At 46.3% G+C, this 15,572-nt stretch overlaps 1 protein-coding gene across 2 annotated transcripts; it reads right to left on the bottom strand.

The window, feature by feature from the left end:
• Positions 1-1,011: 1,011 nt before the first annotated feature.
• Positions 1,012-10,519, bottom strand: DACT1 (dishevelled binding antagonist of beta catenin 1). 2 transcript variants are annotated; one of them, XM_077909466.1, is made up of 4 exons: positions 10,115-10,519; positions 7,843-7,975; positions 6,919-7,074; positions 1,012-4,168 (listed from the first exon to the last, which is right to left on the bottom strand). In XM_077909466.1, exons 1-4 carry the CDS (start codon positions 10,457-10,459, stop codon positions 2,238-2,240), a joined length of 2,565 nt encoding a protein of 854 aa, XP_077765592.1. In that variant the 5' UTR covers positions 10,460-10,519; the 3' UTR covers positions 1,012-2,237. The 2 variants fall into 2 exon arrangements, with proteins under 2 accessions (XP_077765592.1, XP_077765593.1); XM_077909467.1 differs by having other exon boundaries at positions 1,012-4,057; positions 10,115-10,517.
• Between the last annotated feature and the right edge of the window lie 5,053 nt (positions 10,520-15,572).

Here is a 15,572-nt window from a genome sequence, read left to right as displayed (position 1 = left end):
GCATCTGGCTCCTCACAGGGAGCCTGCTTCTCCCTCTGCCTATGTCTCTGCCTCTCTCTGTATGTCTCTCATGAATAAATAAATAAAATCTTAAAAAAGAAAGAAAGAATGTTTAACCTGAATCTAATCAAGCCTTAACACAACTTACAGGAAATAGAAGGACTAGGTGTTAAAACACAGTATAAGGAACCAACCAAATCCAGATTGTGGGCCCTGCTATGAGACAACTGTCCGGACTTCAAAAACACAATGTCATGTTTAAGAAATGTGGGGAGACTAAACTAAAAAGACTATAAAGATCTACAACCAAATGCCACATACTAACTGAATCCTGGTGAGGAAAAGGGAAGAAGATGCTGTTAAAAAATTCTGAAACAAATTGGAAAATTTGAATAGAAATTAAATATTTAATGATATTAAGAATTATTGTCAGTTTTCCTTAGGTATGATCATGATGTAGTTCTATACAGAATTTCCTTATTCTTAGGAAATACATGCTTAAGTGTTGAGATGAAACATCAAGATGCCTGAAATTTACTCTAAAATGGTACAGCAGTGTGGTGGAGGGAGGATTGCCAAAATCTGTCCTTAACCATCAAAACCAGTAATATGGTTTAACCTAATACATATGTAAAGAGAGTTAAAGCAAGTGTTAGCAATTGTTAGCAACTGTTGAATCTGGGTGTTGGCTATACAGGTGTTTACTGCACCATCATTTCAACTTTTCCATGTCGGAAATTCTTTTATACTGCAGAGTTGGGGGACGGGGAAGACTCTCTTCTGAAATATTTTCCTTAGAAGACATCTACCAAATTTACCTTAAATTTTAAAGAAGTATCTTACCTATTCTAAAGAAGTGGTTTGCTTTTCCTCATTTGTTTACTTACCATCTATTTAAAGCCTTTGCCTAAAGCTTGCTTTAATTATTGCAAATATTCTAATGCTAGAATTGAAAACCCAAAATAATCAGCACAAGATTTATGTAACTGGTTTTATATCCAAACAACAAACTTAACAGCAGTAAAACAAATTGTTTATTACAGCATAAAATGTGTTATATTAAATTTACACAATGATATATAAAAACACATACTGTTTATATCATACAGTAATTTAACATCCATAGAAATATCAAAACAAATACTACTCATGCACAAAACATGCATATATTGGTATAAAAAACAATTTACACAATACTGCTTACCAAAACAATTTTTTTTTTTTTTTTTTTTTTTTTTTAAAAAGCCCTTCCAGACAGGGTCAGTGATCCAATCTGGACTGGATTGCACTAAAATGTTTGGGCCAATGCTTAGGTGGCACCATACTCAGTGAGCAATTCTGGGCTTGGAGTTACACTCAAGGGTTATTTCATTAGGAGTGAATTTCTAAGTACCCAAGGACCAAAATTTACCCCAAAGGCAAGTCCTTCCAAGAAGAAATGGCTGGATCTGCTGCAAATTACGGAGGAAGAGAAAGGCATCAAAATGTTGGCTAATTGGCCCAGAAAGGGTTATGTAACCAGGGCCTAGGCACCAAGTGTGGCAAAAGTTTGAGTGAATCCTTTTACAGTTATTACCAGCATCCTACCCAGAGGTCACCAGCTCTGGATTCAGGGTCTGGTCTTCAAGTTCTGAGTCCAGTAAACCAAACAGTTCTGAGAAGAAAATAGAATGGGGATACATCTAAGAAAGGGGGACTATATAAAAAATTACAGAAAACAATGACTGTCCATCGTACCTACTTCACACAATTGCATGTGATGCCTCTCGATGGGGAAACCCTCATGGAGACACAGCCCTAGAGAACCAAGAAGCAATGTATGTCTAAATTCCATCCACCTGACCTTCGGATCAAAAGGCCCCATCCCAGCAAGCCTTGAACACCGAAACCTGTGCCTTCACGGATGCTCAGAGAATTTCCAAGAAGAGTCACCTGATACCACAAAAGTCATTCACTATCACCAGCATTAAAAACCCAGTATTGACTCCTAGCCAGCAAAACATTCTTTACCTTCCACGAAAGGCACTAGTATCCCTACAGGATGAAGACGAGACAAAGCACCTCCAGTTTATCTCAACAAAAGAAAAGCATTCCGTGGAACTGTTACACACACACACACACGCACACGCACGCGCACGCACAAATAAGACGCCACCTTTTCCTCTATTAAACTAGAAAACACCCCACCCTCCACCCCCACCCCCACCCCTCCCCCTCCCCGGGGCGTGGGGCGCTCCTCAAACAGTCGTCATGAGCTTCAGGGAGCCCGACCGGAAGCGGAGGATTTTCTTCTTGAGGTTATGCGAGGCCTTAATTTTGACAAAGGTCTTGGTGGGGTTGCCGTGGAGGTCCGGGGCTGCGACCGCCGGGATGGGGAGGGTCTGCACGAACTGGGACCAAATCAGGCCCCCGCTTTCCTCGGAGTCGCTGGAGCTCGTGCTGTCGCCCGCGAAGTCCCCGTCGCTCACGCTCGACTCGCTGTCCCCGAAGCAGTTGGTGGTGTAGTTGCTGCGCTCGTCCTCGCTGGTGTCGAGCACCGTGGAGTGGAAGAGGGACTCGCACTCGGCCGAGTACTCGGAGTCGCTGGCCACGTAGGCGTAGGGGCTGCTGTAGGGCAGCGGCGCGGCGGCGGGGAACAGCCCCACGTGCTCGCGCCGCCGCCGCGACCTGCGCAGGGCTTCCTCCAGCGAGACCTCGGCGGCCGAGCGCCACCGCCGCGAGTCGGCTCGCTTGTGCCTGGGCTTGGCCACCAGCGTCTCCCGGCCGTGGCCGTGGCCGTGCGCCCTGGCCCCCGCCGCCCGCTGGCCCGCACCCAGCCCGCGGCACGGCGCCCCCGCCTCGGGCTGGCCGCCCCCGCCCTTCCGCCCCCGGGACGAGGCCTTCCGGGGCCTCTTGTTTGTGTCCGCGTCGTCGGGGAAGCGGCACTTCTTGCCGGCCGCGCGGCTCTTCTCCCTCGCGGGCGGCAGCGCCCCGTCGGGCGCGTGGAGACCCTGCGCCCCCCGGTGCCTCGGGGCCGAGCGCGGGGCGGCGGGGGGCCGGGCGCCGCGGTGGGGCCGGGCGGCCGCCGCCTGCAGGCCCGGGGCCGACGGCGCCCTGGCCGGGGGCCCGTCCTCCAGGCTTTGGGAGGAGGAGCCCTCGCTCTTGAAATCCAGCGCCGGCCGCTCCTCCAGCGCGAAAGCTGAAGACGGCGGCGGCGCGGCGGGCGCGGCGGGCGCGGCGGGTGCCGGAGAGGGCGCTGCTGCCGGGGCCGGCTGCAGGCCGCCTTTCTGGGACCCCTTTCTCAGTGGCTGGACGACTCTGTTCTCCTGCGGCGGGGCGGGGCCCCTCCCGGGGCTCTCCTTCGGAGAGGCGGCGAGGACCTGAACGCCGTCCTTGGGGGACTCCCCTGTCGCAGCCGTGGGACACCGGGCGTGTTCCTGGGAAGCTGGCTTGGCGTTTTTGGGCAGATGCTTGCTTGGGAGTTCAGGGGCAGCGGCTGGCGAGCAGGCCTCCGGCGGGGACAGCAACCTCTTGCTCTCCAGTGGTTCTGCCTTTGCTTCTTTTGACCACTGCTTCAGTGGGGAGAATGTCCCGTTGTCCAAACAGGGGATTCCGCCAGAGGGCAAAAGCACCTGTTTAGAATTCTTAAGGTTCCCGCTGTTGCCCTGTGAGACGCCCCCAGTCACTCTGACACAGACGCTCCCGTTCCTCAGAAGACCCTTCGTGGGATCAGCACTCACGCTGGTTCTTGGTTTGTTGGTCCTTACAGGGTGTGTTTTTTTCTGCACCAGGCTCAGAATGTAGCCATCCATTCTCTTACTGGATGAAGGGTGGGGAGCCGACCACAAACTACCTGGAGACGGTAAGGAAGTGTCTGTCTTCATGGCGTCCAGCTCAGATCCAACGCAAATGTCACTGGCATGGTTACCAAGCCTCTCCTCTTCCCTCAGAGGGTTGCCCGTCAGGCAAAGGAGAAACATTGGACTCTGCACCGCCACGGCATGAAGTGGACTGGGATAGCGATAGACATCATTCCCGTTTTTAGACACCAGATCACACTGGTACTTGGGGTTCACATCTGCAATGACACCAAGGGAATTAAATTGTGATGTAGAGGAGGAATGGCACACTGCCCCTGAGGCCTGGTCTTCACAGTGGCCTTCTTTACTTTCCAACCATCCTATGAGATCTGAAAAACATTTAAAGGTACACTCTGAAGAAATGAATTAGCCATCAGCTTGACTCAGGCCAATTTCTACGAAAACAAATTCATCGGTAGAGAGAATGGTAAAGAATCAACAACTATTCTTACAAGCTACTGTACATACAGTACATACAGTCCATACTTCTGGATAAGGGAAGAAATATTTAACAAAGAACTTTGTAACAAGAAATGATATATCCTAAAATATTGAGCCGTTAAAAATACTTTCAAACTATTGAATAATATGGGGGAAATGCTTTAAAGTTTAGGGAAAATCATGATATAATACCAGACTATGATGATAATTTTATTAACTGTATGTATGCAAAGAAATAAGTCTGAGATGAAGCACACCAAGATGCCAACAGTTGCATGACAGTGTAGTGAGAAAACAGGTGAGATTTACTTCTTTATTTTCTATTTTCTAAGTTTTCAGTAAGTATGCACTGCATTTAGAACTGGAAAAAAAAACACACTTTTTGAGTCATTCTTTCTCTGAGCTACTCTTTTTGTGTTTTACTCCTGGTTTCCTTTTGAAATATTGCAGATAAACTGTACTTTCTGGGAGCTTTCTCCTCATTTTCTATTTTCTTAGACCTAGTTCTTAATGACGTATGTTCAAGTATAACTGTCAATTGGAAATTCAAAGAAACTGATCAAATTTCAATGGAGACCAACCAAATATAAATAATAATCACCTTATATTTTCAATAATGACACTAAAAAATGAAACAATATTTTTAAATAGGAAAGAATTCTTGATAAGGTTTTAAAAGATTGAATTGTATTAATGAATAAATTTTCCATATCTCAAAACATAGATGCCAAAATACAATGAAATCAAGCTTTCTTGCTTAATTAAATGATTTTAATGTCTTACACCTTGGTGATTATTATAAATATCAAATCCCCTTAATGAACTTCAGCTAAGGAAAATCATAGTTTCTATTACTATTTAATATATCCTATATTATATTTACTCAAATATTGAAAACCTACTATGTACCAGAATCTATGTAAATTGGTTAATTTAAGGGAAAGCTCCATGACATTCGATGATGATTAGCATCCCTGGGGGAAAATACAGTCTGGACCCAGAAATGATATGATTCATTTGTAAAGAAAAGATTTTTCTACAAATGCTGTGTCTTTACCTCCCACCTCCACTCTTAATAAATAACTAATTGTAAGAAAGGGAATCTTTTCTAGCTAATATCATTGCCCAGCCCCCCTCCTCCACTACTCTATCTTTGCCCTACATTTAAAACATTGCCCTACATTTACCTATATTTTACTGTTCTGTCCCTGTTCCCTACTTAGAGTTAAGGAACAAGACAGACATCTCAGTCCCCAAGGCCCAGTACAACTGTCTCAATTATGTGAAGATGTGGCATTTGGGAGATCAGGGGTCTGTCTTCAAGGAAAACCTATACCAAAGTGCCTTTAATGGGTTTTAAAGCTTCCCTCTGAAACCAGATCTGCAGAGTGAAGGGAAACAATTACCAATGAACTTGAAGCCTAGACACTCTAGGTAACACAGATTTGTGCTTCCCCAAATGATTACTGCTGACAGCACACAGTACAAACACAAAGAAAACAGCCAGTTAGCAGCCTCAGTTATTTGGCTTTATTTCTGCATTGCTTAGATCTCAAAAATTCACCCTTCCTCCCAAGTGGAGGACACAGAGAAGAGAAACCGAGAGTGCAATGACTTGTGCTGCACCTACAGCTCCTCTCCATGTTTTCTCTGCTCTTCTGAGGAACCAGAGTAAAGAATGAAGAAAGGAGTCCCAAGTTTCAGCAACAACTCTGCCATTCAGCAAATGAGGAGCTTCTGACGAGCTGATTTATAAAACCAAATTCCTCCTCTGTTCAATGAGAAGGTCGAACACAAAGATTTCTGAATTCCTTGGTGTGGTGGAAAAAACTAGGACCTGACAGTTAGTCCTGAGCTTGAATCCTGCCTCTACTTCTCACTAGCTCTGTAACCTTAGACAATTAACCTCACCTCACTAGACCTTATTTTTCTGAGACATATAATGGAGCTAACGATACTTGCACACCCTATAGAACTACCGGGAGGATTCAAAGGAGGTCAAGGTATGCAGAGCATCCAGTACAGTGACATACAGTGGAAATGCAGAAACTCTTCCAATACCAACAACAGCAAGACTCTCTCCGGAGGTCACTGCAAGGAAGGTCCAAAATGAGGGACCGTGGCACATGGCTCAGGGGAATCTCATCCCACCCACCTGCCAGAAGAAAAGACAGCTGCCATCGTACAAGCAGTCTAGATAACCTGGGGAGGGGGAGAGGGGAGGGCGGGCACTGCTCCCTGAAGTACCAATCAGTCTGGCAGATACATTTAATTTAGTGTAAGCCTGAGCTTTAAATGATTAAAAAAAAAAAAAGATCCAAAGTGCTTTTCAAAAGAAAATGCAAACAAGTTAAACTAACAGCAAAGGCTCACAAACAGAGCACCAAAACCTGTAATATTGGGACAGGATTTCTAACAATAAGCTATCTTACCACCATCAGCTAACTGTTACCCAAAGAGGATTTGAATAGTGGTCATTGTGGTTCTAGATCAACTATGTCATGAAATGTAGCACATTGATGAAATTCTCTGACCTTTTGTTTTTCTACCAATAGAAGGGGTTCTGGAGCTAGATAATCTTTAAGAGCCTTTGACCCCCTTCCAGTTAAAAATGTCTATCAATTCTGAAAAGTCTTACCTGCAGATTTGGGGCAACCATCTGAGATAGTCAAGGTTGCCTCCAAGGGGCTGCAAAAACAGGTGCTGGAATGACAACTCGATAAACACTCACTGAAGACCGAGTTAGAGGAATTGGAAAGGGATCCTGAAGCCCCATCACTCAGCTCATAAAACCCTACAAATAAAAACACCATTTGGAATTAAGATCATGTCAAGCAATATACACATTTGTGCTTAAAAAGAAAAGGGTTAATCAACTAGGAAAGATAGGAAAGGGAGGCTTGCTTGGGTGGGAGGTGGAGGGGGGCACAATTTTGGTCCACTGGATTTAGTGTTGTGACTGTATGATTTTATTTCAAGCAACTCTTAGGAAAAGGCAAAGAGCCCATATCTATGGATACATTTCAAAGTTACTCTCACTCTCAAATTAACCTTCCTCCTCCTTGACCCCACCTTTAAAGATGTGCAAGGAAAGAGACTTAGGTCTGTCAAAGCCTCAACTTCATCAAAAATGTTTCAAAAAAGAATAATTTGAAGAAAAAAAATCTAGTTAAGGAGCCAAATGGCTTAAAAGAAAGAAAAAAAAAAAAACTTTTGAAGTGGTCTCAGGAAGCTGAAGTGTGACAAATTTTCTAGCCCAGTTCTGACTTTCTCAAGTTTCAAAGGAGGACTGCTCTTCCAGAAATTTGAATAGAAGCTTTTATTTTTAAACTCAGGGGACTCCAGTCAGATCAATCTCATTATTAAAAATTTTTTCATCTGGTTTTATTTCCCTCTCATACAACTGAATGGCAGACTGCTTTTTTTTTTTTTTTTTTTTTTTTTTAATCCTCTTTGCACTAGAAACAAACTCCATTGCCATTTGCAGGTCTGGGAATGTTAAACACTGGGGGCTGAAGTAGAACTTGAGTGCAGAATGCTGTCCTTGTGCTCACTTACTCACCTGAGCTGGGCCGACTATCTGTCTCCAGGTGCTCTTCAGATGTCTTTTCTACATCCAGTCTAAGGTCGCTTATCTGCTTGTCAAGTTCTTGCAACTGATTCAACAAACCAGCATCTCTTCTCCGCAAACAATTCTGATTAGGAAGAAACACAGAAAAGAAAAATGAACACATGTTTGGTCACAAAGAACCAGAAAGTCTGCTCTTAGGCTTCAAATTACCATTTGGAGAGTTCACTAAATCTTCCAAAACCAAAATCTTACTGGATGACCTGAAAAAAAATTGTTTTAATCTTCAAGAATATGTCCTATTGTTTAGTTTTACTTCCTTACATTTTGTGGTGCTATAGTTTCTTCATAAAAACAGGACTTGCTTTTTGTTTCAATGAATATATGCAAACTCACTTTTTATAGGTAAGGACAAGAAAACGAGATTTTAAAAAAAGATCCTCTGCATACAGCCAATTTTTTACAAAACCGTACTTCACAGTAGACTCTTTAATTTGAAGTCAGAGTGTAAGATATTTCCTACAATACACTATACTCTTACTTAGGTGAGATTTTCTGGCCAAATGTCCCACAGAGTTTTGTTTTCTATTAGCTGCTTTGTGGGGTTTAATCAGTCTTAGGGCCTTTGAAAGTGAGAAACTAATACTAATAGCCAGTGCCAAGTATAATGTGAGCTGGCAAAATCCAAAACCCTCAAGGGAAGGTCCATCAAGATTTGAACACAACTCGGGTTTCCAAGGGTGACAGATCTGTAGCGCTAACTCACACCGCCACCTAGTGCTTCCTATTGCTGGGAAAGCAAAAGAACTCCAAAGGCATCTGGTTCAAATCATGAATGCCAAGTCTACAAATGAAAATAGTACCACAAAACGCTGGGCTGAAATTCTCCTGACATGCTGTCTTGCTCCCCTCCAGGGGACAACAGGAATGTGCCACTCACAATCTTGAAACTCGTGAAGAGAAAAAGGTGCTATTGCACAAGACAATGCATAAAACGTCAACGACCAGGAATTACTGGCAGGAATGAACTCACATCCATGTTACATACAGACCTAGTCTACTTCCAAAGAAACAGGAAAACGCCAAAACAGGTATTGCACGAACCAGGGCACATCTTCAAGAAAAAACAGATGCAAAGGAGTATCTATTCCAGTCCTGTCTGTCCCTTGGTTTTAAAAGCTTGTAGACACAAACCGTACATGCCTGTTTGCTAGAATGAGTTTCTCCAGGAAAAAGGAACCAAAGTAAAACCCCTTTGATGCCGAGAGAGAGAAGGAGGAGAGAGAAAAATTAATCTGAAAAAGAGAGAATACAAGAAACCCCCTTGACAAATAACCACATGGCATCACCTATGTTCACTCTTGCAGGAGGGGCATTATCTAGCATGTGTCCGGTCTCAGACAGTATCACATGGTCAGAAAAAGCTTGCTTTTTTTTTTTTTCCCTCTCTGTTTTCAAAACTACATTTTTGAGGTCACCATAACAAAGCTGCCGCCATTATTCTGAGGCGGGGTCAAAAGCTGCTCATCAATACATTAAGCGCCAAAGTTCTTGTTCTTCCCCATGAACGCAGATGGCATAGAACGGCTGAGCCACGGACGGAGGTACCTGCTGCCCAGGAGCAGGTTCTCTCTTCCCCACCTCCACCACCAGTCACATGAAACAGGAGAGGACGGGGCACTCGCTCCAGCCAAATTTCTATCATTTGCGTGTTTTCGCCGTGCCTCATACAAAGGGCTTCTATTTGAAATCAGGCGCAGCCCAGGCCAAGGCTGGCGCGCCGAGAGCCCCGGGAGGGCCAGGGCCCCCTCCGCGCGCTTCCGCGTAATCGTAAAATTCGGCATCGGACAGTTAACCCCGCCACCAGCCCCCTCCCCGGCTTTTGTCCCCTCTCGGCGGGAGGACGTGGAGCTAAGACACCCCCCCCCCAAACGAGATGGCATTTTAAAGGAGGGCTTGCAGACACTCGGGGCGAGGGCGCTGCGTTCGTCTAACTGGATGCCCCTGAAGGTTACGGCCCGGCGACTCCGAGAATCCGAAGGCAGCGCCGCCAGCCGTCCTGGCAACCCGCGCGGGGTCGCCCCCTGACACAAAGCGGGCACCCGCCACACACGCGTGGGCGCCCGCGGCCCGCGCAGGAAGGGGGAGGGTCCCGGAGCCCGGAGAGCCAAGCCGGGGGCACTCTGGCGCCCACCCCCAGACCACCTACCCGAATCCCGGCCCCTGTGCGGGGACAGCCGTGCCTCTACCTCCAGGCACGACCTACCAATTGCTTCCGCAGCAGCAAGATGTTCTCCTCCAGGAACTTCTCCTCCAGGCGGCTGCGCTGCGCCGCCTCCGCCGGCAGCTCCCCAGCGCGGGGCGCCGCGACGCCTGCACCCCCGGCGCCGCGCAGGGCGCCCCGCACCAGCAGCTCCTGGCGCTGGCGCAGGTACTCCAGCTCCGCCAGCCCGGCCAGCGTGGCCTCCTGCCGCTCCCTGGTGCGCTGCCGCTCCGTGTCCGCCTCGCCCTTCTCCCGCCAGCGCCCCTCGGGCTCCGCCGCGCGCTGCTCGCCCCGGCCCGGCGCCTGCGGCTCCAGCTCCCTCGCCGGCCCGGCCGCGCTCGGCTTCATGGCCCCCACCCTTGCAGCGAGCACCCGCCACCGCAGCCGGGCCGCCCGGGACGGAGCAGCGCGGGCTAGGGCTGCCGCGGCCGCGGGCTCATGCCGCCCTGAGACGGGGCCCTGAGACGGGGCGCGGCGACGGCGCGGCCGCCAGAAGCGCTCGGGACCCGCTCGCGGCCGCGGGCTGCAGCCGTCCGGGCCCGGGCGGCGCCGTCCGCTGTCGCCGCGCCGCCCCCGCCGCGGCCCCGCAGCTGATAACGCCCTGCCCGGCGCTACGTCACGCGCGGCGGCCCGGCCACCCCCCCCCCCCCGCGCCCGCCTCCCTCCCGCCTCCCGCCTCCCGCCTCCCGCCTCCCGCCTCCGCTCCGAGGCCCGCTCCCCCGGGCGTCCCCCTCTCCTGTCGGGGGCGCCGGCCTCCTCCAAGCTCGGCCCTGCTGCTCCTCCCCCTCCCCTCCCCCGCTCTTCCCGCGGCGGGCCTCCTCGCCCCCTTTTCGGGTTTACGGCACCCAATTTTTGCCTCGTTCCCTATTGGTCCCTTTGCCTCGCACAAAGCGCGGGGCGAGCGCCCGGAGCCCCAGCATCCTGCTCCAGTCGGCCTCGCCCGCCGGCAGGGTCGCGGAGGGACGCGGCGCTGGGGCTCCCCGGAGAACTTTCTGAAACTCGACCGACTGGCAGCGCACAGCCTTAACCCTTTCCCCCACGGCCGCCGTTCACAGCCGCTCACGCCGATTTAGGTCCCTTTCACCTTGCCAAGCGGGGTACTCCGAGCGCCTTCAAAGGCCGTTTCCGCGGCTTTGGTGTCTTTGGCTCCGCTCTGCAAAGGCAGGCACTAAATACCGTGCAATGTTCAAAAGCTGTCTAACTCTTAGTTTCGTGGCTTGCTGATTTATTATTTATTTATTTATTTATTTATTTATTTATTTATTTATTTATTTCAGAAGGCAGATACAATTAGGCAGGAGGATGTCGCTGTAAAGCAAGCGGTTGCAGCAATTCGGGGTTTCATGCTTGCGCGCGCGCCTGCGCGCCTTGGTTTTTGTTTGAATTTTTTTTTTTTTTTTTTTTTTTATTGTTGTTATTTGCTATCTTGGGCAAACCACAAGAGCTCGGACTCTGAAACCAGACTGTCTGAATGTGAATCCTGTTCCAGCCTTCACCAGCTGTGCAGACAACTTCGCCTCTCTGTGCCTCTCTTTCCCCCGGGTAAAATGGAACTGCTAACAGAATATGCCTGTTACAAGACTTATAGATAATACGGCGGGGTGTGTGTGGGGGGGTGTTTACAACGTGGCAGGCACATACATACTAAGGATTATATGAGTTGTGGCTTTTTTTTTTTTTTTTCTTCCAGAGGGACCTATAAACTTTCCCCCAAAGTAGCATTTGTGAAATGGTCACCTCTGCTTGGGACACTGGTGGCGGCGGCTTCCACTGGGATACAGGTCTGGAAATGCCACCAGCTGGCTTGTCTATGGAAAAGCACCATATCTAGTTCAAAAATCAATACATCAAAGAGCCTCAGAAATTGAATCCAACAAGTCACAACCTGCTGCAGTTCAGACAGTGTTGTGCGAAGGAATGCATCCTATATCATTATTTCAGACTCTTGCACCTTTGCCCAGCTGCCCTTTTTACCCTGTGTGGTCTAACCTTCCCTCCAAGATCTGTTCATTTCCCTCCTCTGAACTCCAGGTAACTGTAGAATATCTGATTCTTACCAAATGCTGTTTGGTTCTTTACCTGGGCTTGTACACATGTATATATTGTATGTAGGTGTTTATGTGTATTTCTTCTCTCCAATTACGATATAAAAGTTCCGCGAAGCCAGAGGCTGTTTTAATAGCCTCTTAATATTACTGTACTCAAAACAGTGCCTTGCAAGCCTTCAACTGATGATCTCTAGAGACTCAAGAAAATATAGGTTGGTTGTAAATTGCTCTCACATTAACACACTAACTGAATTGATGGCACCCATTTAATCTCTGCAACAAGTAGAATCAACTCAACATTTACTTTACAAAAACAACAAAAACCAAAGTTCCCTTGCCACACTCCATTGACCTCTCCATTGCTGTCCTCACAGACATAAAAGAAACTGTAACTGTAGTCATGATTCATAATTAACAAGATTGTATATTAGATCTAAAAACAGAATTATGTTCAAAAAACGTTGGCATACAAAATCAATTCTATTCGGATCATCTCTTTTTTATGCCTACTGTGTGCCAAACAATTCACTTAGTGATGCAGGAACTAATTTTCCTCCATGACATTAGTATACCAAAGGATCATGACAGATCCTACATGCTAAAGGCCACTCACTCATGTTCTCTATCATTGTCTCATTCAATAATTTCTAAGCAAGCTTCTTGCTTTCTAGCTCTGAATTAGATTCCTTTTGGCTGGGTGGAGTCTATCATTGTGGCCTGGGTTATGTCACACATCGACAACTGTATTTATATAGTTGAGGGAGGAGAAAAGCTGAAACATGTTTTACACACTACTAATAAATCTTGTTAAAGTGGACAGACAAATCACTATGTCTCCAAACCTCCCCTCCATCCCAACCCCCTCCCCACCAAATGCCACTTGGAGCTGGCTCATTAGTCCAAAGCAAACCATTTGCCATAACAGCTTGTACGTCTCCATGAGAAAGTGTTCCCAGCAAGTTTAAATATTAAAATTAATGTATTCAAATGGTTCCACCAGTAAAATGGTCACAAATAGGATAAAAAGGTTACCTTCCAAAGTATCCATTACACATTAATAAATAATGCTGTTCATTCACATGCCAATTAAAACAAACTTGGGCTGTCAAGGGAAATTAGAAGCAAGGAGCTCAGTGCTATAATTGTGGGGGTTTTGTTTGTTTGTTTGTTCCAATGTCGTCGGATTCAGTGTAACTAGTTGGGTTGCCCCTGTTCTCTTCTTAACAGCCATATTCTCTCCAGTCTAGTCCTGGCTTTCCTTTCCTCTTTGATGCTTTGTTTTGGTTGCAGGTATTCCGGAGGCAGTTGAAGGTAATCACCCAGTGCTCCCTGCTCCCTTCTGTTGCCAACAGGCTCTCACTTCTCCTACTGTTTTGATTTTTCCTTCTCTACTTTTTAAACCAGGTGCTGGTGCTTCTTCCTTCACTGATGCTACTTTGTTACCTCCCTTCCAGTTTTGCTCAGCCCTAGTCAATTCTTTTGTTTCCACCTCGTCACCCAAGCTTCTGATTTCACAGAAAAGCTGTTAATCCACACTCAGAAAGTGTGGCATGAAAGATGGAGTGGATCTGCTGCCTGGAGAATCTGGGGAGTAAGATAAAGTTGCTAACATGGAAAAAAAGTCTTGACTGAATATATCGGAGTTGGGTAGTTTATGCTTCAGGGCATTTCCTGGGCAGAACCAGGAAGGGTCCCTCAGGACACAGTCTGACCCTTTGCCCTTGGGCAGAACAGCTCTCACCAGCACCCCCACTAAAGTCTGAGCATCATTCTACAAATGCCTTATCCAGCAGTGAACATTCTATTGCGGCCAGGCAAAGTAAGGAGCATCAATTGCAAGTTTTGCTATAGAGAAAAGCAACAAAATGATGCCTTGCAGCTTTTATGGCCAAACACAAATGATGTAATTGGGAAAAGCTGTCTCCAAATAGGAGGGAAAAAACTAAAGGGCAATCCTTTGAGTTGGGGTGATGACCACCATTCGAGGGTCTGGGATCAAAGCTCCAGCCAGACATCAAAGCCCATTTGAGTCTAATGCCAAAAGAGCCACAGTGAATTAAACTTCATATATAAACTAATTATAGCTTGACCCCACAATCAGGCTTCAGTGAGCACATAGAGGAAAGAAAGCAGACATTGAAACAAAAGATCAAGAAAAAGGAAAGTTGGTAGCAAAACTGGGCAACATCATGGCTCCAACCACTTTGAAAATCTTTTGAGGGCAGAGGAGAATAAGGGAACGGTGGTAGAAACAGCAAACTTTTGACAATGCTGGTCTTGTTTGCAAGGCTATGAGACAGCTCTTTCCACCCCCACTAACTCGTGCACAACCACACACTGCCTTATTCCTGGAAGAAAAGGTTTTCTGTTAACTGTTTTAGCTTGTTATAAAGCTTTCCCATCATCAGGTTTCTCTTGAAGAAGCACTAGATGATTCCACAAAGTTTGGGGGTGAGTTCTTCGGGAAGCTCAGCTTCCTTATACAGTGCACCCAGAGTTCCAAACATTCCCTCTGGCAGTGACTTGCACTCCCCGTGGTCTTCATCACTTACATCTCCACCAACCTCAGACTTCAGTCCCTTAGCTGTGCCATTTACAGATGAATGGTGCTTCATACCCAGTGTGCAAATACCCCAGAACATGCTCTGGTACGAATACCAAGAAACTACGTAACTCCCAGGCAAAATTTAAAAGTATTTCAGAGACAAGTGGTCACTTTAAACAATTGTGTTTGGTGGATTTTGCCCCTACTCTGCTTTGTTGGGGCTGATCCCTGAATATTTGAAATTCTCCATCTCATGAACTAGCAAACTATTACACATCCAATTTGATAATCCAGAGGACATTTTCAATCATATTTACCTGTAGATGAGCATTAGTGATTTTTAAAATAATAAAATCTAACAATAACCTGAGTCTCTTGCATGAGAGAAGGAAACTTTAAAGCAGGCATTCCCATAAGATAAAAACAAATGTATACGGGTATATCATCATTGCATTGCACTTCTTTAAGTGCTCATTCATTTATTCTATAGATATGTATTGTGTTCTAATACATGACAGGCACTGGGAATATAGTGGTAAACAAATCAGAGATAATCTCTACCTTCATGAAGCTTATGGTCTAGAGGGTAAGCTAGTACTAATTAAATAATTACATACCTACATGTATGATACATATATATTCAATATATACATATTTCCATGTATTTTTCAAATATGTGTATTTCTAAATGTACATATATTTCCAAATGTATATATAATTCCAAATTGTGAAACAATTATCTCAATTTGCAAAATAATATTTCAAAGCAGACAAATGCTGTGATTATATCTAAAAAGTCATGCTCAAGTCACAAAAAATTATGACACTTCTAAAAATTGTTTTTTACAGGGAAAGGAATCTTATATTT

This window comes from Canis aureus, chromosome 9, assembly GCF_053574225.1.
Source record: "Canis aureus isolate CA01 chromosome 9, VMU_Caureus_v.1.0, whole genome shotgun sequence".
Classification (NCBI taxonomy): domain Eukaryota; kingdom Metazoa; phylum Chordata; class Mammalia; order Carnivora; family Canidae; genus Canis; species Canis aureus.
This window is presented reverse-complemented; position numbering and strand designations above follow the sequence as displayed.

Excerpts from the sequence above, each read along its gene's own strand:
- DACT1 (XM_077909466.1), bottom strand. The coding sequence starts at position 10,459 with ATGAAGCCGAGCGCGGCCGGGCCGGCGAGGGAGCTGGAGCCGCAGGCG. Across the intron at positions 7,976-10,114 it reads TGCTGCTGCGGAAGCAATTG|AATTGTTTGCGGAGAAGAGA; the intron begins GTAGGTCGTGCC and ends CTTCCTAATCAG. Across the intron at positions 7,075-7,842 it reads AGATAGTCGGCCCAGCTCAG|GGTTTTATGAGCTGAGTGAT; the intron begins GTGAGTAAGTGA and ends TTTTATTTGTAG.